Source organism: Myodes glareolus, chromosome 1 (genome assembly GCF_982192425.1).
Source record: "Myodes glareolus chromosome 1, mMyoGla1.1, whole genome shotgun sequence".
In the NCBI taxonomy this organism is placed as follows: domain Eukaryota; kingdom Metazoa; phylum Chordata; class Mammalia; order Rodentia; family Cricetidae; genus Myodes; species Myodes glareolus.
In genome coordinates, this window is record NC_142026.1 from 2,744,494 (window position 1) to 2,771,026 (window position 26,533).

General features: G+C 38.5%; 1 protein-coding gene across 7 annotated transcripts in view; it reads left to right on the forward strand.

The window, feature by feature from the left end:
* Nucleotides 1-4,803: 4,803 nt before the first annotated feature.
* The window catches only part of Nbeal1 (neurobeachin like 1), a 194,684-nt gene continuing 172,954 nt past the window's right edge, over nt 4,804-26,533 (forward strand). For 3 of the 7 annotated variants that reach the window (XM_087903346.1, XM_087903353.1, XM_087903351.1), the window contains exons 1-2: nt 4,966-5,125; nt 5,856-6,131. In XM_087903346.1, coding sequence (XP_087759472.1) covers nt 6,081-6,131 — 51 coding nt within the window. In that variant the 5' untranslated portion in view covers nt 4,966-5,125; nt 5,856-6,080. Of the gene's footprint in view, nt 4,937-4,963; nt 5,126-5,855; nt 6,132-25,424; nt 25,496-26,533 lie in introns of those variants that run through there. The other 4 variants (XM_087903357.1, XM_087903356.1, XM_087903350.1 and 1 more) reach the window with 4 other exon arrangements.

Genomic DNA, 26,533 nt, shown 5'->3' on the forward strand with positions numbered 1-26,533 from the left:
ATTTGTGTTATAAAATTCAAAGTTTTGTGTTTGACTGTACTTTTGATACTGAAATGTTTTCTTCTTTTAATTCAGAGACTCTTAGTAGAATTCATAATATTAGTCTCTTATGGAGATCAAAACTGCATTAATTATGTATAATTATATGGTTATAATTTGGATAAATCAACCTTAAGGTGGTGACAATATGAATTGTCTCTATTTCCTCAAAATGAATTACATTTGGTTATTAAGAGTTCTTTATATGTACTTTAGACTCATTTTTGATTTTGATTACTGAAGTTGCTGGAATGCAGTGAAGTGTCATGATTCTTGTTTTGACAAATTATGAAAATTTCCTACTATGTTATTGTATTAAAATTATCTATTGGAGTAAAAAAAAATAAAGTTGTTGTATGCCAACCATTCCCTGGCCTCTAGTGGTTTAGCTCTGTACTCTAATCTTCAGGAAAACTTTATTTCTTAAAACACAAACAAAATTTCACTACACTATGATCCCCCTCACTAACAAGTAAGCAAAGACATACAATTTTAAAATTTACTGTTTGGGCTATGATCTGAGTTTCATTTTAGAAAACAATTAAATGGAGATTGGAGATTTGGCTCAGTTGGTATAACATGCTTGCCTAGCATGCACGAAGCCTCAGGTTCAATTCCAACACCATGTAAACTAGACTTAGTAGAGCACTCTCATAATCCTAGCACTCAGGAGGTGGAAGATTAGGTATCCAAAGTTTTTATTAGCTAGTTTGAGGTCAGCCTTGTATGTGTGAAACCCAGTCTCAAAAAAAAAAATCATGAATTTTGAATTAGAATTAAGGCAGAATTTTCAACAAATTTTAAAATGCTTGTAAACATACTTCTGCCATTTCAAGTGTGTGTGTGTGTGTATCCTTACATATGCCATGGCATTCTCGTGGAGGTCAGAGAACTTTGAGTGTCTGTCTTCTGTTTTCATCTTGTTTGATATGGGGCATCTTGATGTTTTCTCTCTGCTGTGTACCCCAGGCTAACTGGCCATCTAGCTTTAAGAAATTCTTTTGTCAGCTGGAGGTGGTGGTACACTCCTTTTATCCCAGTACTTGGGAGGCAGAGATGGGAAGATCTCTATGAGTTGAAGGCCAACCCGGTGTACTAATTGAGTTCCAGGGCAGCCAGGACTGATGACATAGTCACAAAACCATCCCACACCAGTTCAGAATTATGAATAGTAAGAGGGTTATTTACTTAAGGGAAAAACTTACAGGCCATTGTCCTATATAACAGGCCTCTGCATGAACAGGAACAGAGCCTAGCAGCCAGAAGAGGGAGCCAGAAGCAAGAGAGCAGGTGCACATTCACTGCTGCTTTTAGAGTATAAGAGACTATGGCCAAGTGGGCTGGCATCTTACAAGCTACTGGCTGAAGGAGCAGAATGTGGTCCCACAGCACAGGACTGTTACAGAGAGAAACCCTGCTTGGGGGGAAAAAGAGCAATTCTCCTGTCTCACCCTTTAGTCTCAGCTCCACAGGGGCACTAGGATGCACAGGCATGCACTACCACATCTGGTTTTCTGTAGGTTCTGAGGATTCAGAGTCAGGCCCTCGAACTTGTGCAGCAAGCACTGAACCCCCATTCTACCAGCCCACTTCTGCTATTTTGTACTATATATTTGTGAGAATCAATACTCTCAGAATGGATGATTATAAAATTAAAATATAAAGCAACTGTAAAAATAAATATTGAAATCCAGCATTGGTGGTGCATGTCTTTAATCCTTGCACTTGGGAGGCAGAGGCAGGAGGATCTCTGTGAGTCTGAGGCCAGCCTGGTTTACAGAGCTAGTTCCAGGACAGCTAGAGCTATATAGAGAAACTCTGTCTCAAAAAAAAAGTACAAAAATTAACATTGAAGATTCTATGTGCTGAGCAGTATTAAATACTCAGCTAATATTTAATATTATGTAAGATATACAAAATGGCTTTTGTCTTTAAAAATGATATAATTTTATCATGTATACAAGAGTGGTTTTAAAATAAATTTCAGTCTTATTCATCATCAGTAAATGTTTAACTTGTATAACTATTTTATGTAATTATATACCCAGGTGTTATAAGGAGGCTGCTTGCTCATTTCCTGGCCGCCCAGACTCCTGAAATAACCACACAGAAACTATATTAACTAAATCACTGCTTGGCCTATTAGCTCTAACTTCTTCTTGACTAGCTTTTACATCTTAATTTAACAAATTTCCATGATTTTATATTTTACCATGAGGCTCGTGGCCTACTGGCAAGGCAAGCTTCCAGTGTGTCTGTCTCCAGCATCAGCTCCATGGCTTCTCTCTGTCTCCACTTCCTTTTTTCTCCCAGTATTCAGTTGAGTTTTCCCCACCCAACTAAATTCTGCCCTGCTATAGGTCCAAAGCAGTTTCTTTATTCATTAATTGTAATCACAGCATACAGAGCGGAATCCCACATCACCCAGGCTCAGGTAAAAAGTTCTCAGTCATAAAGCTGTCTTGAGTGGAAAAACCTTTGCTAGATGACAAAGGAGAAAGTACAATTTAAAATGTGGTTTTGTATGAAAAGCTGAAGGTGGGTTTGGAGAGATGGCTGTTTCCCAGAAGATCTTGCTTCAGTTCCAAGCACACATATGATAGCAAATACCTGCCTGTAAGTCCAGGCCCTCTGTAGGCACTGCACGAACATATGTGGTACACAGACATACAAAGTACATAGACATACATGTCACATAAAATAAAATCTTTAAAGAAAGTCGAGTTGGATGTAGTATTGCTTGTTTTTAATCCCATCACTCTGAGACTGAGGCATGCAGATATCTATGAATTGAAGACCAGCCTCGTCTACATAGTCAGCTGCTACCTGCTAGCCAAGGCAAACAAATGCCTATGGTTAACTCTGTCATGATTGAGTGTAAGTAGCTCAGGGCAATAATGAATAAACAGATATGGCAGTATTAGCAAAACTCTCAAACAATGAAAACTGAGTTTTATTGAACACTTGCATATTGACAGGGGAGACAAGGGACAGACAGGGGCATTTTCACATCTTATAAAGCCACATTTGTACTTCATATCGTAGGAAAGAGTTTGCAAGTACACATTGTAATAGCTGACTCAGCACTGCTAAAAGTTTGTTTGTTTTGGTGATCCAGGGGAAGAATACAAGGTTTTGTGACCTTGGGAACACACTGCACAGCTGCACAGCGAGCACAAGAGACACACAGAGAGAAGCTGCAGCACTGTGACTCTCAGAGGCAAGGCTGACCACCTGATCAGAGCAGGAAGACTAAACTTTGAAATGGTTGTCTGCCTCTGTTTCCATTTCATTAAAGACAACTGGCTGGAAATTAGGAGGCAAATAGAGGATGCTAATCTGTTGTCTCCTCAGATCACAAGGTTTCTAAATAAAGTGGCTTAATGCCTCAATCCCTGTTTTCTACTCATTGGTGTTTGTTGTGACAGTTTAAAGGAACTCTGCATTTTGGTGACAGTATCACACAATCTACTTTCACCTTTTGATAGCCAAGCTGTGGTATAGTCTGCAAAGCTTAAACATTTATTCTGTGGTTCTTGACAAGAAACGTTTGTAGATTTGTGATAGATGAAAATAGAGGGTGGAGGGTGACTCAGTGGTTAGGCCTTGCTGCTCATCCAGAAAATGTCCCCGATTCCCATGTCCAAAGGCTTACAGCCCACCACTCCCTACCTCTGGAGGGATCAGACATTGGTCTTTTGGCCTCTGAGGATGCACAGAGACACGTGGCACAAGGACACACCACACACAGCAAAATGGGACATTAGTTGATTTTAAAAATAAAGGTCATGAGGGTGAAACTCCCATGATGGCATTCATAGCTTTATATTTATTTATTTACTGTGTGTGTGTGTGTGTGTGTGTGTGCGTGCCAGAGGTTAATTTTTGTGAGCAGGTTCTCGCCTTCCATTTTGTTGAGGCAGGGTCTCTTGTTTGTAGACAGGTTATTACAATCTAGCTGGCCCTCTTGTCTCCATCTTTTGTCTCAGGAGGTCAGGCTTGCCCAGCAAGCCATCTTACTCTCTTTCTCTCCTCTCATCTTTTCTTTTCATGTGGCATAGGTTGTCCCCAGAGCTGCTATGTAGCCAAAGCCGGCTTTGACTCCTGATCTCTCTGCCTCCATCTCCCAAGTGCTGGGATCACAGACCTATGCCTTTAGGGCTGTCTTTGATCATTTCTGAAGCTAAGTGATTACTTATGGACGTTCACTTTGCTAAGTTTACTTCATTGTGCTTGATGGGAATCCCACACAGGGTATCTCAGATACTAAGTTGAGCTATAACATTGAGTTCTGTATATGCTTGAACGTTTTCACAATAGCGTTTTAAATTCTTAGATTTAAAAGATCGTTAATCTTACGCTTTTCTCCTCCTTACAAACAAACAAACAAACAAAAAACCCTTATGAATGTTGTGTGGGGCTAATAAAACAGAGTCTTGCCCTTTGCTTCTTTTTTTGAAAGACAGAAGTGATTCTAAGTTTTTGGTTGAGCAATATCCTTGGAATAGTCACAGACATAGTACAAAGGCACCAACACACGTAAAGGAAAAGATTTTTGTCTTGGAAATGTGTCCCAGGACCAATCGCATTGCCAAAAAGAAATCAAATCGAAATCCTCTCTAGATGTCACCATAGAGTCCCTGGCCCTCAGCTGATCTGTAGAGTCAATGCCAGGGGCTAGGCGAAGGAAGTTCTGTCAGCCCCACCTAGCAGGGGAGGGGCGCGACGTCAGCACGTCGGTCCTCACGTCCAGCTGGGAAAATACTGACCTGAGTGCCCAGGCTGGCGCCGGCCTCTTACAGAGCCCAAGAGCCGAGCGCACTGCGGCTGCGCAAGCATGCCGGGGGCGGGGCTTCTGTGCTGAGCGATCCTTGAGGAGCGGCTGCCTGAGGGCCTGGTAAATCCCGAGAGACCGGAATGATTAGCCGAGGGGCTGCTCCGCCCCTGGCTCCTCCCGCCTCGCGTCGTCGCTGTCCCGCCTCCGCCTCCCGCCGACTCGGTTTCGGGTTGACACTGGCCTTAGCCGGGCAGGGCGGAGGGCAGCAAGTTAGCCCGCGGCGGGATGGCTGCGGCAGGCCTGAGCGCGGTGAGGGGGCGCGGAGGTCGGGCGGAGGCGGCTGCCGGGCGCCGAGCGGGAGGGCTGGGGCGCGTGCGGCGCGGGGCTGCAGCTTGAGGGGCGCGGCCGACCGGGGTGGGTCCGGCTGAGGCCGGTTGGCGTAGGTCCCGAAGCACTGGGGCCCGAGCTTCTGAAGTTGATTGGCATTCCTGTTTTCGTACTTGTTCTTAGCGGGGACACGGGGAGGAAAGGGAAGGTTCTCAGGTTCTCGGAATGTGGGAGCTTTCCCAGGAGGTGGTCCCTACCTTGGTGTGCTAGCTCCTTTCTTTTTGCGTGTTGAGATAGAGGCCAGGTAGACACAGTGTCCCTGTGTGGATGGTTAAAACAAACAAACCAGGAATTCCTCTGGCCCTTCCCCACGCCCTGCCCTGCAACGCTGAAAACATTCCCAGCAACTTTTAAGTAGCAGGCTAGAAATCTCAGAGATTTAATGCTTGATACGTGTTCCTGGTCTTTTAAGGTTAAAAGAAAACACGTTATTAGGGAGTAGTTTTTTCTTCCCATCTATTGTAGTTTTGGTGGTGAACATGCCTGGAAGATTTTAGTACTTTATGTGATTTTAGTCGCGGTGTACAAAACAGCTTCTGTGAGATCCAGTCAGATTAGAAATTTATCCCTTTTATTGGGTAAGCAAGGCAGACAAATATTTGGATAAAAAAAAAGGATGTAAAAAAACGTTGGGTATTTTTGTATTTCACAGACTTCTTTGCAAGCCCAGCTACTACTGATGAAGATGTGTTAGAAGAGTGGCTGCTGAAATTGACCTTTACTGACCTGAGACAGTTTTATTTGTTTCACTTACTTGTTTATCCCACTGCTTTGAGTTTTACTGCAACGGCTGAGAAACTTGAAAAATAAAATAACGTGCTGTGGTCTTGAACCTTCTTTTTGAGGAAATACTGAAGTGCCAAAGTGGAAAGCCAGAATGGCAGCCAGAGAGAGGCTCTTTGAACTTTGGATGCTTTATTGTACAAAGGTAATTGCTTTTATTTCTGTACGTGATTATACGTGATTATAAATTTTGTATCCAGCATTAAGACCTCAAATGCCTAGTGTGTTTGTTCATATTAATAATCCTGAATTGGCAGGTGTGATGGAACATGCCTTTAGTGCCAGCACTTGAGAGCAGAGGCAGATGGAGAGAGAGTTCTGTGAGTTCAAGTCCATCCTAAGAGAGTTTTAGGAAAGCCAGGACTGCATAGAGAGCTCCTGTCTCAAAACAAAACACCCTAACAACCTCCCAATCCTAAATTTTAAAAACATGTAAGAGATTTTATATTTTCCATAGTTTTTCAGATTTGAGTACACTGACCACTGGCCTACTATTAAAAATTTAACAATGTGTTTTTTGATATTATCTTCAATGATCTCAAAATTATATAGGTAAGATTGTGCCTATAAAAGGAAAATAAAACTTTGTGTGTGTGTGTGTGTGTGTGTGTGTAGGATGTGTGGGACACACGGGTGCCATAATATTTTTATAGAGGTCTGGGGACAGCTTTGTGGATTTGGGTTTCTCTCTCCACCTTTCCTTAGCTACCTAGGGTTGTATTTAGGTCTGCCAGATCATATGGCCTATGCTTTAACCATGAAGCCATTTTACTTGGAAACAGTTGACCTTTTTTGCTGTTTTTGGCTTAAGGACTCTTTTGTGAGGACATTAAACTTTTTTCAGCAGCCTTTTATGATTTTATTTTTATTGATTTGAGGTGGTTATATGATTACCATTGTGTTAGCACAAACCGGCACTGTCTCATTTGATAACTAGAGTCTGGCAAGGTGGGTATTGTAATTACTCCCTTTCACTGATGAGAGAACTGGTGTAGGTGTGAATTTGAAACCCAAAAGCACGTGATTCAGGTCCCCATGCTTTTAAAAACCGTTTTAACTCTAAGATTTTGCCATTCAGAAATAATTTTCTTGGACTTCCTTCATGTGGGTTTTGCATAGAAAGTTAGCTTTTAGGTCATTGATACTAACTGGGGGTACTTCACAAGTAAGGATCCATACTACTACTCTGAAGATACTGGCAATGGCCAGAGAAACATCCCTAGTCTATTTAAGTTAACTTAGGTATTTGTGATTATGCTCTCAGGTCACAGCCTGCAGTTTTACATTATTTTTTTTCAGGCTTTTTTCTTTTAATATAATTTCAGGTATTTTATTTATTTTTATTTTATGTATGTTGACATTTTGCTTGCATGTTTGTCTATGTGAGGGCGTCAGATCTTTGAGTTACAGATAGTTGTTAGTTGCCATAAGGGGGCTGGGAATTGAACCCAGGTCCTCTGGAAGAGAAGTTAGTGCTCTTAACTACTGAGCCACCTTTCCAGCCCCAATTTCGGCTATTTAAAAATCAAATTATTCCTTAAAAGTCATCTAATTTTCACTGGAGTTTTCCTTAACTTCCTGGTTAGATCTTCAAGTTGAAGGCCAGCCTGATCTACATAGAGAGTTGCAGGTCAGCCACTGCTACATTATTAAAGTATGTATCTGTACATATATGTGTGCACAAACATGCACACATACATAATCTGAAATGTTACTGTGAAATTTTAAAATAGCTTCCAGGCTTATGTAATTGACAGCAATATCTTTTAAAAATAGACAACCCTTCCAATAAAAAGGGAATCTATTGCATCTAGACACTTTTGGACATAGTCACTAATTAATACGTTAGCCAAAGGTTAAAATGCAATTTTAGTATGATTGTCTAATAATTTTAAAATGACTTGTTTAAAAATATATTATACTTTCTAATTTTCACCATTTTCAGAATAAGAAAAGGTAAATGAGATTACATTTTTTTTACTGATTATGTTTTTTTCTAGGTAGATTAAGTGACAGTATTGAGAAGATTTTATGTTATTGACATTCTCTGTTTTTTTGTTTGTTTTTTGTTTTGTTTTTTTTTGATATATACATGAATCCTTTTGTCATGATCTCTGGTTGTGTCCTTGAGCTCCATTTTACCCTACTGTTAAATTTTGAAGACTTTCTTCTTGACAGAAAGATAAATCTGATTTTTTTCGATTAAAATTAAATCATGTTTGGTCTTAATAACATTTACTCTTATTGTTTCAAAGAATGGCTGTTTAAAAATTTTGATTATTTTTGTATATATTATCAGTTCATGGGTAGATGTTGAACTTGTTAGATCATAACTTCCATGCTTTGAATCAGATAGCTACTAGGTGTACAGATAGCTACTAGGTGTTTTATTCTTTTGATTAGTTTTCATGCAATTTGAAGACTCTCCAGATCTTCTAAAACACATTTTATGCAGCTTATTTCTGAGATCTTCTTAGCCTTTGTGGCTTCTAATTGTGAGGTCCAATTTTGGCTCTGATATTTTGTTCTGTGACCATGAGCAACACTTATTTGTGCTTGTTTTGTCATTTGCTAAGTAATGTTGTATGTTTAGGGAGGATGCTTGTCAAACTCATCAAGGTTTTTTTATTTGTAGACATATGTCTTTGTACCACATTCCTGTCTGGTGTCAGTGGAGTCTAGAGAGGTCATTGGATCCTCCGGAACTATAAATATGGACAGTTGTGGCCTGGGGATTGAACCTAGGTCCTCTGAAAGAACAATCAGTGCGCTTAACCTCTGAGCCATCTCTTCAGCTTCAGTTTTTTTTCCCCTTTTTGATTTTGACCTTTGAGAGATAAATAAGTTTGGTTTTGGTCCTTATTCTGTGAATTATTCTAAAAAGTCTTTTCATTCTCCTCCTTAAAGCTTTTGTTATGGATCATTTTAAGCATGTACAAAGAAGATAAGATACAATAAATCTTTGTCACTCATTTCAACAGTGATCAGTTTATACCATGGTTCTTCTGTTCTCTTTCTCTACTGAATTATTTAAAATCAAATTCCACACAGTAGGTTGTTGCCTGTAGATATTTAAAAATATACCTATAAAGTCTTAAAAACTATTCCAATACAATAATTATTTAAACTATAAAAGATGCACTATGTCCAAACTTCTCTGCTAATCTCCTAAGACTCTTATTTTCTCACTGCATAATTCTATATTTAAAGTATATGCACTGTATTGTATTTTATTGAAAAAATATGTGTAACCTTTACCACACTTTTCCTTGATATTTATTTGTGATAGAAAGCACCCCCACACACATACACAGGGTTTCTGTGTGTAGCCTTGGCTGTCATGGAACTTGCTTTGTAGACCAGGCTGACTTCAAACTCACAAGAGATCTGTCTGTGCCACCACCACCAGACTTTAGAAAGTATTTTTTAACCTTAGAGTTTTCTATAACCTGGATTGTGTTAATGAATCTTTGTGAGTTTTTGAAAATTGTTTGTCTTTGGGTTTGAGTACTTGTAAACTGGCAAGTACAGAACCTTGATTCAGATTCCAGTTTGGGTATGATAAGCTATAATAGTTCATAAATGCAGTCTTTACCAATTATTTTTATCTATTTTATGAGGATTTTTCATGACTAATATTAAAGCACCTTTTTATTTGTTAGGGCTATTAAGCCATTATTGATGGTTTCCATAAAAGAAAGTCATGCTGCGTAAATGATTGATTCTCTTTGCCAACTTCCAGAACAGTGATTTGATTAACAAAATGAACCGTTTTTCTGGAATGCTGAAGTTTATTTTTAATTAATTAATTAATTTGTAAAAGTATTTATTATATATAGTGTTCTGCCTGAATGTATGTCTGCATCCCAGAAGAGGGCACCCAGTCTCATTCTAGATGGTTGTGAGCCACTATGTGGTTGCTGGGAAGTGAACTCAGGACTTCTGGAAGAAAAACCAGTGCTTTTAACGTCTGAGCCATCTCTTTAGCACTCCCCCCCGCCCCGTTTATTTTTAATTAAAATTTAAACAGTGTTTACCATTTTGCTACCCCACTTGATTTTTTGAGTATATAAAACATTGTATCCATACCCAGTTAAAGAAGAAATCTTTGAAGATCATGCAGTAAATTTATGACATCTTTCATATTTGCCACAGTGCTAATCTGACTTCGATACATGTACTCCAGTACATCAATAGTAAGTCACTCTTGTTATGTTTTGGATGTTGCCACTGATTAGTTTGAAAGTTTAGTAGAAGTACCCTTGACTTATACTGCTTTGTAGAAGAAATGTTATGGACTGTGTCTACTTACTCATCTGAGTTCAAAACTAAACTGTTTTGAACAGTTAGGGATTAAAAACTGAGTAGAAGCTTCTATTTTAGCAGGTGGATCCTCTCATATTTGTTGAACATTTGGTAAAACACTTGGTATTTTTTTATTTTTAATAGTTTTTTTTCTTTTTTTTTTAATAGTTTTTTTTCTTAAATTAGCAAGTATTTAATGGAGTGTGCTCTAATGTTTTAATACATGTACACATGAAATAATGAAGCCAGGCTAATTAACATACATATTCCCTCACATAATTGCTTTGTGATGTGCAGTTTGTTTTGTTAGCAAATGTTTCAGATATAATTTTTCTTACATGTACTTCCAACAATAGGATTTAATTACATTGTTAGAAATATGGCGACCTATAATAGATTTGTTGACTTGCGTAGTTCTTACATAAGAAGATACAGTATTTCTGTTCTCTGAAGATTGTTACACTAGTGCATGTGACCACTAATTCAAGTTACATGTAGTCTGAACATTCTTGCTTTCAAAACCATCTCCACCTAAGGTCAAGGATTTGATTGACAGTGCATTACATATAGCTCTTAAAAGTTAAACATTAAATTTGAACAGCTCTAATCTAGTATCTGATTTTTATACTTTGGATATATTATATAGAGTAGACAGTTCAAATGACAACTGTTTAGTGTCTTCTGACATCATTTCTTTTCTTAATACAGAAACAAAATAGAGGCAAGTTCTATATAACTGTATAGCAACTACGGTTATTTAAGCATCTTTTGGGAATTCATATGGGAGTGCATTCTCTCTTTATTTCAACTGCAGCCCTAGAAAAAAAGATGTATTTTTTTTAATGTTGCTGATTGAGCCTAGGACTTTGCAGATAGTAGGCAGGACTACATTAAGCCCTCTTTTACTTTTTATTTTCTGAGGTGTGTTTTACCAGTTGCCCAGTGTGGTCTTGAACTCACTCTGTAGCGTAGGCAGGCCTTGAACTTGACCTCTTCCTGCTTGAACCCCTTAAATAACTGGATTGCAGACACACATCATGAGACTTGACTACAAGACATTATGCGTGTAGCAGCTAGTTGCTGGGATATTAAAGGAGAAATTGAGCACCTCAGATTCTTCAGTAAGATTTATCTTTTTGCGAGGGACAGGAGAGATAGTTCAGTGGTTAAGAGTGGCTGCTCTTCAGGGGACTTGAATTGGATTCTCAGCATCACAACTGTCTGTAAGAGATTCAGTGACCTCTGGTCTTCCTGGGCATCAGGAATACAAGTAGTGGACAGACATATATAGAGGCAAAACATGTACACATAAAGTAACACTGACACATAAAGTAAAGAAAAAGTTTACGTTCATTTTTGTTCTTTTATTTATCTTTTAAAAAAGAAAACAAACTATCTTTTTTCATTATATATACCATTCCAAGTTCCCTTTCAAAAAAGAAACAAACTATCGTTTTTCATTATATATACCATTCCAAGTTCCAACTCTCTCCCCTCCTCCCATTCCCTCAACATACCCTCCCACCCACCCCAATTCAGTCCTCAGAGAGGGTAAGGCACATTGCTTTGTGGAAGGTCCAAGGCCCTTACTACTATATGTAGGCTGAGCAAGGTATTCATCCAAAGAAACTAGGTCCCAAAAAGCCAGTACATGCAGTGACCTCTCAATCTGCCCCAGCCATGCTGCTGTCAACCACATTCAGAGGGTCTAGTTTGGTCTTGTGCTTGTTCCTTCCCAGTCCAACTGGAGTTGGTGAGCTCCCATTTGCTCAGGTAGACTGTTTTAGTGGGTGTATCATCACGGTCTTGACCTATTTACTCATATTCTCATTCTTCCCACTCTTCAACTGGACTTTAGGAGCTTAGTCCAGTGCTCCAATGTGGGTCTCTGCCTCTGTTTCCATCAGTTGCTGGATGAAGGTTCTATGGTGATATGTAAGATAATCATCAGTCTGACTACAGGGCAAGGCCACTTTGGGCCCCCTCTCCTCTATTGCTTAGGGTCCTAACTGGGGTCATACTTGTGGATTGCTGGAAATTTTTCTAGAGCCAAGTTTCTTGCTTACCCTATAATGGCTCCCTCAATCAAGATACCTCTTTTCTTGCTCTCATCTCTGTCCTTCCTCCGTCACAACTATCCCATTCCCTCAAGTTCTCATCACTCTTCCCCTTCTCCCCTCCTCTTCCCCTTATACTTTTTCTTCTTCCCCCATCCCCATGTTCCCAATTTAGTCAGGCAATCTTGACTGTTTCCAATTTCCAGGTGGGTCTATATATGCTTTTCTTAGGGTTCACTTTATTACTTAGCTTCTCTTGGATCATGAGCTATACACTCAGTATCTTTTGTTTATCTGGTATCCACCAATGAGTGAGTACATACCATATTCATTTTTTTGGGCCTAGGTTGCCTCACTCAGGATAGTGTTTTCTAATTCCATCCATTTGCATGCTTAATTCAAGATGTCATTGTTTTGTTTTGTTTTTTTTTTTTACCGCCGAGTAGTACTCTAATGTGTAAATATGTCACATTCTCTTTATCCATTCTTCAGTTGAGGAGCATCTAGGTTGTTTCCAGGTTCTGGCTATTACAAATAATGCTGCTATGAACATAGTTGAACAAATGCACTTGTCGTATGATTGAGCATCTTTTGTATATATGCCCAAGAGTGGTATTGTTGGCTCCTGAAGTCGGTTGATTCCCAGTTTTCTGAGAAACCACCATTACTGATTTCCAAAGTGGTTGAACAAGTTTGCATTCCCACCAGCAATGGATGCGTGTTCCCCTTACTCCACATCCTCTTCTGCATAATCTATCATTGGTGTTTTTGATATTAGCCATTCTGACAGGTGTAAAATTGTAGCGTCTGCTTTGTCCCGCAAAGAAGACACCACACCAGACTCTTCCCAATGCAGTTTAATCAGGAACCTTGAATAAGCTTCTGACCCCGGGGAAAGCCAGCCCATAGCTAAAATAGCCTCTGGGTAGCCAACCCCAGCATGCTACGTGGGAAATGCAGATAGGTCCAGAAATGTGGAAGCAAGCCAGATCCTTAGCCTTAGCCATGTATGGAGTTATTTACAACCAAGAGCCCTCATCATTTGGGGGGTGGAAGGCAGAAGCCAGCGCCATCTTTAAGGTGTGGCATAAAGCAGCTTACTACAGTTCCCCCCTTTTGTTTTAGACGCCACAGGTAAGAGTAGAGGCCTTCTCTCTGTGAAACAAGAGCCTTGTACTGATCCTCCTTAGGTGTCTTCCACGCAAAGAGTGCCAGACTGGCTCGATGCCATTTTCCAGAGGTGGGATCTTGGGCATCAACCCACATGCAGCTAGGTGTGCTCTTCTCAAGGTTAGCAAAAGGCCGTCCTTGAGTGCAGTGCCTTGCCTCGCACCCTGAATGTGTCAAATTATCTTTTCATCGTGGCTAACCATGCTTGGGGGGATTGGCCAGCCTCTGTGGGCGTAAAGGCTTGTATAATCATGGCTGCATTGCATTGTTGGGAAACCTGATCTTGCATATACACCACAGGCAAACCAGGGAGACCAACACCAGAAGGCCAGCTAATGCTCCCAAGCCTGCCCATTCCTTCAGATGATTCATGGCTGCGGAGATCCAGGACAAAAATCCTTCAGCCATGCCAGCATCCACTTGGATAGAATTCACAGTAATAATGGCCACTCTCAGCTGCTCCATCATGGTACCAAATTCTCCAGTCCTGTTACCTAAAATATAACTAGACAACTGTTTAGACAAGTAAATAGCAGTAACAAAGTCATGGCGTGGGGAGCATCAACAGGCACAGGCATGATGCTCTTCATGTTAAACTCTTCTGATCAAACGCTCTGGCACCCACACCGGATCTTGTTGGTCCCGTGGGAAAACACAAACAGAGCTTTGTGCCCATGTTAGCATGGGATCAGGCTGGCACCAGAGTCCTGTCAGGATATCCTTCCACTTGACCATCCCTTTAGCAGGGCCATAGGGGTCCTGATGTCTATCAGCTGCTGAACGACCTTGAGAAAAAGTCAGTGGTAAAGATGGCAAGGGAAAGTCTTTTTTTTTCCCTCTGGGGTCCGGCCGTGGCCTATTACCCCTTTTAGTTTTTGTAGACATTCTTTTAGTGTGCAATGCGCACACTCCACAATGCCTTGTCCTTGAGGATTGTATGGCAGTTCATGAATAAGCTGCACCTCCATTTGTAGACAAAAGGAGGCAAACATTTGACCTGCATAAGCTGGTCCATTGTCAGGCTTTAATTGTTGAGGCTTGCTCCAAGCAGCCCAAGCTTCCAGGCAATGGGCAGTGACATTGCGCACCTTTTCTCCAGTCAGAGGCGTGGCGTGTATTACGCCTGAACAGTTGTCCACAGACACATGTACATACTTTATATTTCCAAACTCAGATATATGTGACACATCCATTTGCCAGATTTTTAGAGGGAGTAGACCCTGTGGATTTAATCCAATATTGGGTGGGTGTTGATGAGTTACACATTGAGAGCAATCTAAAATCACTTGTCAAGCATCTGCTCGAGAGATGAAATTTTTGTTGCAATGCTTTAGCATTAACATGAAAAGCTTTATGAAAAGCTCTCGCCTTTTTCAAGGTAGAACTCATGAATATACATTCCATCCTAGTCCACTGATTAACTATATCATTTCCTTTACTCAAAGGTCCTGGCAGACCTGTATGGGCTCTAACATGCTGGATGTAAAAGGAATTTCTTCTCTGCCAAATTAAATGCTGCCATAGTTGAAATAAAAGGCACACTGAACTAGAACTTTTAATGGGTCCAGCTACTTCTAAAATTTTAAGGGCGTTAACAACATATGCGGAATCTGATATTAGATTAAATGCAAAAGGGCAAACTTTAAAGACTTTAACCACAATTTGTAATTCTACAATCTGAGGAGACCCAAGTTGAAACTGATGCGTCACAGGTTCTTGTTTATCTATCATATACACCCTATAGCCTGTCTTAGATCCATCTGTAAATACATTTGGGGCCATGGCTGTGATGATGTTATTTTAGGAAATATTACAGGATCCTCCTTAAAAAGTCCCAACAATGGATGTTTAGAATAATGATTATCTATCTTGCCATCAAAACCACACTGCAAAATAGCCCAATCATCTATTGTAGCAGACAAGATCTTAACTTGATGGCTGGAATAAGGCACTATAATGGTGGTGGGGGCAGTCCAAAATATTGTAAACACTGTTGAATCCCGTTCAGGGCTAAAGTTGCCACAGCAGTAGGATAATGCTCAAGAGATTTGGCTGGAGATATTTTGGGATAAATCCAAAGCAATGGCCCGTTTTGCCATAACAACCCTGTAGGCTGGTGATATGAAGGAAGAATGCACAAAACGATATCTTGCCCCTCTTGAATCATCTGTAGAAAGGCATCTTGTAATCTACTCTCCCCTTTTCTCAATGCCTCTCGTGCCTCATTAGTCAGTTGCCTTGGAGAATCCAAAGCTGAATCTCCACTTAAAACATTATATAAGGGTTTTAACTCATAATTTGGCAACTTAAATAACATCTAAGCCAATTTATATCGCCTAACCATTTTTGAAAATCATTCAAGGTCATTAAATTATCTTTTCTCAATTCTATCTTTTATGGAATAATTTGCTTCTCACAAATTCATGCTCACTACATAAAATGATATCTCAGAATTGTTTTGATGATGTAGGAGGGTCTTGCTTTCATTGGTTAATTAATAAAGAAACTGCTTGCCCTGATAGGTCAGAACATAGGTAGGTGGGGTAGACAGAACAGAATGCTGGGAGAAAAAAGCAGAATCAGGCAGACGTCATGAAGCTCCGGCCCAAGATGGACGTAGGTTAGAATCTTCATGGTAATCCACAACCCCGTGGTGATACACAGATTACTACATATGGGCTAAAGCAAGATGTGAGAGTTAGCCAAGAAGAGGCTAGATATAATGGGCCAGGCAGTGTTTAAATGAATACAGTTTCCATGTAATTATTTCGGGTAAAGCTATCTGGGCGGCCCACTGCTCCGTTTGCAACATTTTGATTTGCATTTCCCTGTTAGCTAAGGATGTTGAACATTGCCTTAAGTATTTTTGGCCATTTGAGATTCTTCTGTTGAGAATTCTCTGCTTATTTCTGTACCTCATTTTTTAATTGGGTTATTTAGAATTTTGATGTCTAGTTTCTTGAGTTCTTTATGTGTTTTGGAGATCAATCCTTTGACTGTTGTTTTGTTGGTGAACTTATTTTCCCATTCCTTTTTTGTCTTATTGACTATGTCCTTTGCTTTACAGAAGCTTCTCAGTTTCAGACAATCCCATTTATTGTTGCTCTCAGTGCCTGTGATAACGGTGTTATATTTAGAAAGTGATCTCCTGTGCCCATGCATTGAAGGCTACTTCTCACTTTCTCTTCTGTCAGGTTTAGTGTGATTGGATTTATATCAAGGTCAATAATCCATTTGGACATGAGTTTTATGCATGGCTGGATCTATTTTTTATTCTTCTACATGTTGACATCAGTTATGCCAGCACCATTTGTTGAAGATACTTTCTTTTTTCCATTGTATTTATTTTAGCTTTAAAAATCAGGTGTTCATAGGTGTGTGGATTAACATCTGGGTCTTCCATTCAATTCCATTCGTCAGTGTCTCTGTTATTATGCCAGTACCAAGTTGTTTTCATTACTGTAGCTCTGTAATAGATAGAGCTTGGTGTCAGGGATGGTGATGCCTCCAGAAGTTCCTTTATTGTACATGATTGTTTCAGCTATCCTGGGTTTTTTGGTATTCCATATGAAGTTGATTATTGCTCTTTCAAGGTCTGTGAAGAATTGTGTTGGGATTTTCATGTGGATTTCATTGAATCTATAGATTGCTTTGGTAGGATTGCCATTTTTACTATATTAATCCTTCCTATCCAAGAGCATGCGAGATCTTTCCATTTTTTTGGTATCTTCTTTAATTTCTTTCTTCAAAGACTTAAAGTTCTTGTCAAATAGGTCTTTCACTTCTTTGGTTAGTGTTACCCCAAGACATGTTATGTGATTTGTGGCTATTGTGAAAGGTGATGTTTCTCTGATTTCCCCCTCAGCTTCTTTACCATTTTTATATGGGAGGGCTACTGTTTTTTTGAGTTGCTCTTGTGTTCTGCCACATCACTGAAGGTATATATCAGCTGTAGGAGTTCTCTGGTAGTGTTTTTTGGGTCTCTTATGTATACTATCATATCATCTGCAAATAACAAAGTTTGATTTCTTCCTTTCCATTCTGAATCCCTTTGATTTCCTTTTGTTGTCTTATTGCTATTGCTAAAAGTTCAAGAACTATGTTGAAAAGATACAGAGAGAGTGGACAGCCTAGTCTTGTTCCTGATTTTAGTGGAATTGCTTTGAGTTTCTCTCCATTTAATTTGATGTTAGCTGTCACTTGCTGTATATTGCATTTATTATACTTAGGTATGATCCTTGTATCCCTAACCTCTCCACGACCTTTATCATGATGGGGTGTTGGATTTTGTTGAATGCCTTTTCTGCATCTAATGTTTTTTTTTCTTTCAGTTTATTTATATGATGGATTATATTGATAGATTTTTGTATTTTGAACCCCTAATCTCTGGGACAAAGCCGACTTAATCATGGTGGATGATTTTTTTTGATGTGTTGTTGGATTTGTCTTGCCAGTATTTTATTGAGTATTTTTCCATCCATGTTCATGAGTGAGATTGGTCTGTGATTCTCTTTCTTGGTTGAGTCATTGTGTGATTTTGGTATCAGGGTAACTGTAGCCTCATAAAAAGAGTTTGGCAATGTTCCTTCTGTTTTTATTATGTGTAACAGTTTGAAGAGTATAGGTATTAGCTCTTCTTGGAAGTTGTGGTAGAATTCTGCACTATAACCATCCAGTCCTTTGCTTTTTTTTGGTTGGGAGGGTTTTGATGACAGCTTCTATTTCCTTGTAGTTTTTAGGTCTAATTTTGCTCACCTGGTCTTGATTTAATTTTGGTATATGGTATCTATCTAAAAAACAGTCCATTTCGTTTCCATTTTCTAATTTTGTGGAGTTCAAGTTTTTGTAGTATGACTTAATGGTTCTCTGAATTTCCCTAGTTTCTGTTGTTATGTCCCCCTTTTCAATTCTGACTTTGTTGATTTGGATGTTCTCTCTCTGCCTTTTGATTAGTTTGGATAAGGGTTTGTCAATCTTGTTGATTTTTCGCAAAGAACCAGCTCTTTGTTCTTTGTATTGTTTTCCTTTTTTCTATTTTTGTTGATTTCAGCCCCCAATTTGATTATTTGCTGTCTTCTACTCCTCCTGGGTGAGTCTGCTTCTTTTTGTTCTAGAGCTTTCAGGTGTGCTCTCAAGTCAGAAATGTGACTTTCTCCAGTTTTTTTATGTGGACACTTAGTGCTATGAACGTTCCTCGTAGCACTGCTTTCATAGTGTCCCATAGGTTTGGCTATGTTGTGCCTTCATTTTTGTTGAATTCTAGGAAGTTTTTAATTTCCTTATTTATTTATTCTTTGACCTAGAGGTGATTTAATAGTTCACTGTTTAATTTCCATGAGTTTGTAGGCTTTTTGAGAGTAGTATTGTTATTAAATTCTTACTTTAATCCAATAAAAAGGGGATTACTCCCATTTTTTTTTTTATCTGTGGAGGTTTGCTTTGTTACCGAGTATATGATCAATTTTAGAGAAGGTTCCATGAGGTGCCGAGAAGAAGGTATATTCTTTTTTTGTTTGGGTTGAATGTTCTATAGATGTCTGTTAAGTCCATTTGATTCATTACATTTGTGAGTTCTCTTGTTTCTCTGTTAAGTTTCTTTCTTGTTGACCTGTCTATTGGGGAGAGTGGAGTGTGTTGAAGTCTCCTACTATTGGTATGTGAGGTTTGGTGTGCAATTTAAGCTTTAGTAATGTTTGTTTTACATTTGTGGGTACTCTTGTATTTGGCTAGATGTTCAGGATGGAGACTGCATCTTTATGAATTGTTCCTGTTACGAGTATAAAGGTCCTTCTCTATGTCATCTGATTGATTTTAGTTTGAAATCTATTTTGTTATTTATTAGTATAGCCACATACACTTGTTTCTTAGGTCATTTGATTGGAAAACCTTTTCCCAACCCTTTACTCTGAGGTAGGATCTATCTTTGAGGTTGAGGTATGTTTCTTGTATACAGCAGAATGTTGGATCCTGTTTTTGTATCCATTTTCTTAACCAGTGTCTTTATATAGGTGAATTGAGTCCATTGATATTAAGTGATATTAATGATCAATGGTGGTTATTCCATTTTATGTTTTGATAGTAGTGTTTGTGTGTTTCTCTTCTTTGGTAACACTGGTGGGGGGTTATATGTTGCCTGTGCTTTTGTGGGTACAATTTCTTGAGTTGGGGTTTTCCTTCTAGTACTTTCTGTGGGACTGGGTTTGTGGGTACATAATATTTAATTACTGTTTTTGTCATGGAATATCTTGTTTTCTCCATTGATGGTGATTGAAAACTTTACTGGGTATAGTAGTCTATTTTTACATCCCATAGTCTCTTAGTGTCTGCAGCACATCTGTCCAGGATCTTCTGACTTTCAAAGTTTCCATTGAGAAATTGGGTGTAATTCTGCTAGGTCTACCTTTATATGTTACTTGACCTTTTTCCTTTGCAGCTCTTAATATTTTTTCTTTATTCTGTATGTTTTGTGTTTTGATTATCATATGTCAAGTTGACTTTTTTTGTTTTTTGTTTTTTGATGGAGTCTATTTGGTGGTCTGTAATCTTCTTGTATCTTCATAGGTTCTTTAGGTTGGGAAAGTTTTCTTCTATGATTTTATTGAATATATTTTCTGTGCCTTTGAGCTGTATTTCTTCTCCTTCATCTATCCCTATTATTCTTAAATTTTTTCTTTTCATAGTGTCCCAGATTTCCTGGATGTTTTGTGTTAAGAATTTGTTGGATTTAATGTTTTCTTTGGGCAATGAATCTACTTTTTCCTATAGTATTTCAACACCTGAGGTTCTTTCTTTTATCTCTTGTATTCTGTTTGTTATTCTTGTCTTTGTAGTTCCTGTTCATTTACCCTGATTTTCCATATCCAGAATTCCCTTGGTTTGTGTTTTCTTTATTACCCCTATTTCAGTCTTCAAGTCTTGACCTATTTACTTCACTTGTTTGATTGTTTTTTCTTGATTTTCTTGGGTTTCTTTGAATGATTTATTAATTTCTTCCAATTTTTTGTTTGTCTTTTCTTCTGTTTCTTTAAGGGAGTTTTTCGTTTCCTCTTTAAAGGTCTCCATCATTTACATATAGTTAAGTTTAAAGACATTTTCTTCTTTTTTTGTGTTAGGATGATCTAGTCTTCCTGTTCTGTTTTTGCTTGGTTCTGGTGTTACCATGTTGTTTTTAGGTTGTTGGAGGAATTCTTGCATGGTGTCTACCCATCTCTTCCTTCAAATGAGGCTTTATGTCTTTGTGTCTTGGTCCAATCTTTGGAGTGTTTGGGAGTTTTTCTTGGTGTGCTCTGTACTGTCAGTGTCTGTCTCAGAAAGCCTCTGAGGTCTCTCTAAGCCTGCTTTTTTGGTCTTCTCTCCTTGTTCGCTCTCTTCGTCCTCTCACTTGGTCCCCTTAGTGTTGTAGCAAGCTCTTGGTCCCCTCAGTATTGTAGCAAGCTCTTACTTAGTTCATAGGCAGGGTGGGGCAAGTAGCTTAGAGGATCCAGTAGATGGAACTGGTTTTGGGGAGCCTACCTGCAGGACATTCTTCTACTGGCTGGCTAGAAAAGCCAAGGGATTTGGGGAAGGGGCCCTGGGGTTTTGTCCCACTGTGGAGGCCCTAGAGAGTGGGGTGTCCCGCTGCGTGGCTGTTCACTCACCTCTTAAGTCCCCTTAGTATTGGAGCAATCTGTGTTTCAAAGTGCAATAGAGGTTGCAGGAGTATAGGTGTGTTTGTCTCGTTTTCATTCTAGTTGGTAAAAATTATCACAAAGTGATAGAGGGGCAACATTTTGAAATGTGCCATAAAGTAGGTTGAAAATCAGTACTCATTAATTATGTTTTTTAAAACAGAGTCATTTATCCCAGGCTCGTGTAGAACTCTTTTTTTTTAAATTAAATTTATTTATTGTGAATGTTTTGGCTACTTGTATATATACGTACCACTTGTGTTCTTGGTGCTGTGGAGGTCAGAAGAGGCATTGGATTCCTTGAAACTGAAGTTTGTGACTGTGACCCATCATTTAGGTGCTGGGGACAGAGCCCTGATCCTCTTATGTAGCAACAGGTGCTCTAGCCCAGCCAGGGCTCTTGGTATTTCTGTCTTATCCTCTCTAGTACTGATGCTTTAGGGGTGTTTGATCTTTTTCTGTTATTTTTGATATTCAGATTACATTGAAAAATTAAGTGGCGCTCGTAGAAATGGATCCAAAATTTAGTTCTGATTCTGCTTTTGATCTTAAGGACCTCAAATTTGCTCATCTATTATATTTCCATTTTCTCATCTGTCAAATTGGAAAAATAAAGTAACTTTTATTTATCTCTCAAAGTTGTTGAGGAAAAATAAATTTGTTTTATTGACATTTACATTAAAAGTAAGAAAATGTTATTAATATTTTGTGTCATAATTTCTGTTGGTCTTTATATTTACAGTCAAGGGTAGTTTTTCTCTCTTTGGTGATAATGAAACTGAGCTAATAAAATATTTTAAGCTTTAATCTTAATTTTCAAATTGCCTTTTAAGTAAGCATAGTGCTTAGTTATTTTGAATAATAGTATGACTTTTTATTTTCCCTAATTCTAAACCAACTTTGTTTGGAACCTTTGTGATGCTTCATTTCCTGATGTTGCCCTTTGTCCTTCTAAATCTGGAATATGACTGAAATAGTTTTGCAGTGAACTCAGAGTAAATTTCCTTTACAGAATAAAAGTTTTGCTGTATAGTAAAAGTAGGATTTAATGATGTTTTATTTAGATAAAATGTAATGTACTTTCTTTTATTTGGATTTTGAAAAATTTTACTGGTGGGTTTTAGCTATGTTTGTTTCAGGTCCTGGATAGTTTACATCAGAAGACCTGGAGCTTGTCTTTAGGAAACGAATATTACCTCTGTGGTTTTGTCTGTGCTCATCATGTACTACTCTTTCAGAATGTTAAAATGGCATGAAAACTTTTTATTGTTGGCCTGGTCGTGGTGGCACACATCTTTAATCTGTACGTTCAGGATGCATAAACAGATCTCTGAGTTCAAGACCAGCTTGGTCTACATGGAGAGTTTCAGACTAGCTTGGCTGTGTAGTGAGACCCTGTCTCAAAAAATCATGTTTTGTTAAAATTCTTTTGATTATCTAAAGTTCCCTAGTAGTTGATAGCATATATAGCACTTAATCTATGCTTTGGAAACTGATACTTTTGCAAAGTTAACTAGTATAAGATTACTAGGTTTCTAGGTGAGCATTTTGAGTTTTTGGTCCTTGAGGGATATTCAGGTACTTCAGAAGTAGATATGGAGTTCAAAAGGGAGGTTTGTGCTCGAAATAAATATTTGAGAGTTATATTAGAAATTATCTGTACATTAGAAGAAGAGGGTAAAAATCAGGATGTTTTGGACCTGAAGAATTTCTGATAGCAAGAGAGAAGTCCAATATTTTCATGCCTTAGGTATATAATAATATATGTTTAGGAGTTTGAATGGGAGACTAAGAGTGTTGGTGCCTCAGAAAGTAGAACGGTTTATGAAATAGTCCAGAAGAGTAAAATATAGCATTCAAGAAAAGCATTTGGAAGGTTGGGTGTAGTAGTGTACATTTTGTACATTTAGTATTCAGGAGGCTGAGAAAGGAGAATTCTGAGTTCCAGAACAAAATGAAAAACTAGGGCTGAGGAGGAGGCTCAGTGTCGGACGTTCTTGTTTTGGAAGTGTAGATGCTAGAGTTCTGGTATTAGTGCACATCTGTAATCACAGTTTGCTACAGTGAGATGAGATAGGAGTTGGAGACAGGTGAACCAGTTAGCCTGTTCTCAGTGGTAAGAGACCCTACCTCAAGCGAGGTGGAAGGCAAAAACCTTTATATGGATGTTTGGTACACACACACACACACACACACACACACACACACACACAGAGTCTCTTTCTCACACTCAAAAAAATTACTCCTCCAAACATTGTGGAGATTGTTGGTAGTTTCAGTAAAGCAGTCTAAAAAGAGTGATAATGAAAGATGTTAAAAATAAAAGTTCTCTACTTATTTATTCATTTAATTATATTAGGGAATGAATCCAGGCCCTCATGCATGCTAAACAGGTGCAGTACTATTGAGCTATAAACCACTTGTTTTTCTCAATTTTGTTATTAAATTCAGAATTAAATTGGTTGCCATGCTGCTTTTATCATTTAAAAAGGTTTCCTTTTTCTTTTTTTCTTTTTTTTTTGCATCAAACTGTTCAAGAATATTGGTCTGTAGACCACATTTTGGCATCTAGAACATTGAAATAGTTTGTAATTTCCAAATATCCTTCTGTAATTCTAGAGTGTATGATGTAAGGAACTTATTACTCTATGAATTACATTCTCATAACTTTATGTAACAATATTGTTTATTCCCAAGATGATTGAAGTAGCTAACAAGTTAATATGAATAATACAAACTTTAAAGATTCTTACTTGTAAGTTAGGCATCCCAGAAACCAACCTCTGATAGTTCTCTGAAACTGCAATTTTAGAAATAAAGCTTTGCTCAGTTATTCTGTTTACATGTTGAGTTGCCCTTGCTACAGCTTCTTTTCCTTTACTGCAAAATTACACGACAAATTTTTCTGTAAGGGAGTTGGTGGCGGTGGCACACACCCTTAATACAAGCCATGGGGAAAAATGCAGGTAGATCTCCAAGTTCAAGGCAAGCCTGGTTCCACATAGATATAGGTCAGTCATGACACACTGTTTAAAAAAGCCAAAAAACCTTAAGCCCTCCAAAACCACAAAAAGATTTTTTTGTTTTGTTTTGTTTTTTGAGGCAGGATTTATCAGTGGTTTTGGAGCCTGTTCTGGCATTCACTCTGTAGACTAGGCTGGCCTCAAACTCAGTGATCCACTTGCCTCTGCCTCCCAAGTGCTGGGATTAAAGGTGTGCACCACTTAACAAAAGTTTTTACTGCAAAGTAATATACTGAAATCAAGAATCCATTCTATTACAGTTTACTTTCTTGATCACAGTTATTCATATCCCTGCTATATGTAAAATACACTTTTTTTAATCTCCGTAACTTAAAACCTCCTGTATTTATGAACGTAATCTTGAACCAGGATCTTGTGATGACACAGACAGACATCATCAAGTCCATTTGTGACTTCTCTTGATACTAAAGTCTAATTCAGAAGACACCATCAATATATGTCCACCACAAAGCCAACACAGAGTGTTAAAACTAAAATGGGAGCGCCACAGTAAAAATTCAGGGAAGGGAAGAATGATACGCACATAAGTAGTAGTTCATGGCAACCCTGAAAACCAAGTAATCCCTGCTCCTTCTACCTCCAGAGAAACTGCTATGGTTTTGTACTGCCAAGGTCACTCTTTTATTTCTTCTGCGTCTGTACTCTTGGAAATTCTTATTTTTGTATAATTTTCATTTTTGTCTTTGTTTTTTTGAATCTGAAGTGGGTATAAGAGTCTGCTCTTTAGATTTGAAAGTCATTCAAGATGATGAATGTTCTGCTAAGTCTGCTTCTGGATCTCTCTTGTCTAGTGGTGTTATCTAATACCTCGAGTGTATACTCTATTGGAATTAAGGAAACTGCCTGTTCCTTATTTTAGTATTAAAGACTGGGTTTTTCCACCACTGAAGACTTTGAAGCTAAGACACATATGTATGGGTTTGCATATGGCTACTTTTGACTTGGGTCAGTATAATTTATAATGATAGTTTTTATCTCTAGGTCTTCTGGTGTTGTTTGCATTATGGCGTGTTTGTCACTGTTAGAATATACCATGAAATTGTTGAGTATAATTTTGTGTGAAAACATTGAGATTCAGATATCAGGCTACTTCTAAACTTCAGAAAAATGATAATTGGGTCATAGACTTTATGTGTTTGCTGTTGGCATTCAGTAGTTAACCATTTTTTGCTTGTTTTGTTTTTGCTTTTTCAAGACAGGGTTTCTCCATATCCCTGCCTGGCCTGGAACTCACTTGCCTTTGCCTCCTGAGTGCTGGGATTAAAGGTGTGTGCCACCACTGCCTGGTGTCATTTTATCTTTTTATTCAATTGTTATGTTGTTATTGTTTTGTTTAATTTTGTTTCTTGAGATGGGGACTCACATTGTAGCTCTTGCTTGCCTGGAACTCAGTATTAGATCACACAGTCCTCTAACCTTTGCCTCCTGAATGCTGGGATTTAAGTATAGGTGATATTGAGTTGACCGTAGCGCTCTTGAAATACTCACTATATTTGTGTGTTGTGTTAGTAAATGTACAAATAGGGAGGTAAGACCATGCTGTGGTGTTTCAGTATACTGAACTTAATCACAAGAGTGACTAATAGGTAATCCTCTGCTCTGTTGGAAAACTGGTAAGGAGAACTCTGATTATATTTTTATTGTTCTATACTGAGGAAAAATAATACAATCACTACTATTTCTGATTTTAGGCTCCTTTTTATGACCCTTAACAGCAAAGTGTAGTTCATCTACAAATTTTTCCAAGCTGTAAGAGATACTATTATTTTGTATGCTAACATTTTTATAGCCTTGGCTTGATGGTTCCTGACTGAACCCATCCTTTTCTTTTTTTAACCTACTAAATCCCTACCCCTGCTTGCGTCCATGGTTCACAGCCAGTATGGTGTAGTAGAATGGGCACCTGTTGGATTCATGTATCTTTGCAACACTACAGTTTTTAGTTTATGACTTTGGACAAGTTATACATTCTTTTGTAATCTCTCAAATTAGGAAAACCAAACCCTTTCTGGATAGTGTAAGGTATAAATAAGAAAATAGATTAAGGCCAGGCACACACCTTTAATCCCAGCATTTAGAGGCAGAGATGGGTGGATCACTGTGAGTTTGAGGCCAGCCTGGTCTACAGAGCAAGTTCCAGGACAGGCTCCAAAGTTACAGAGAAACCCTGTCCCAAAAAGCAAAGCAAAACAAACAAACAAAAAAAGATAAAAGTTAAAAATTCCTGCTGTTCCAGGCCTTTTTCAGTAAATAGAGGATACTTTTTAGTTGCAGGGTTTCTCTGTAGCTTTGGGGCCTTTCTTG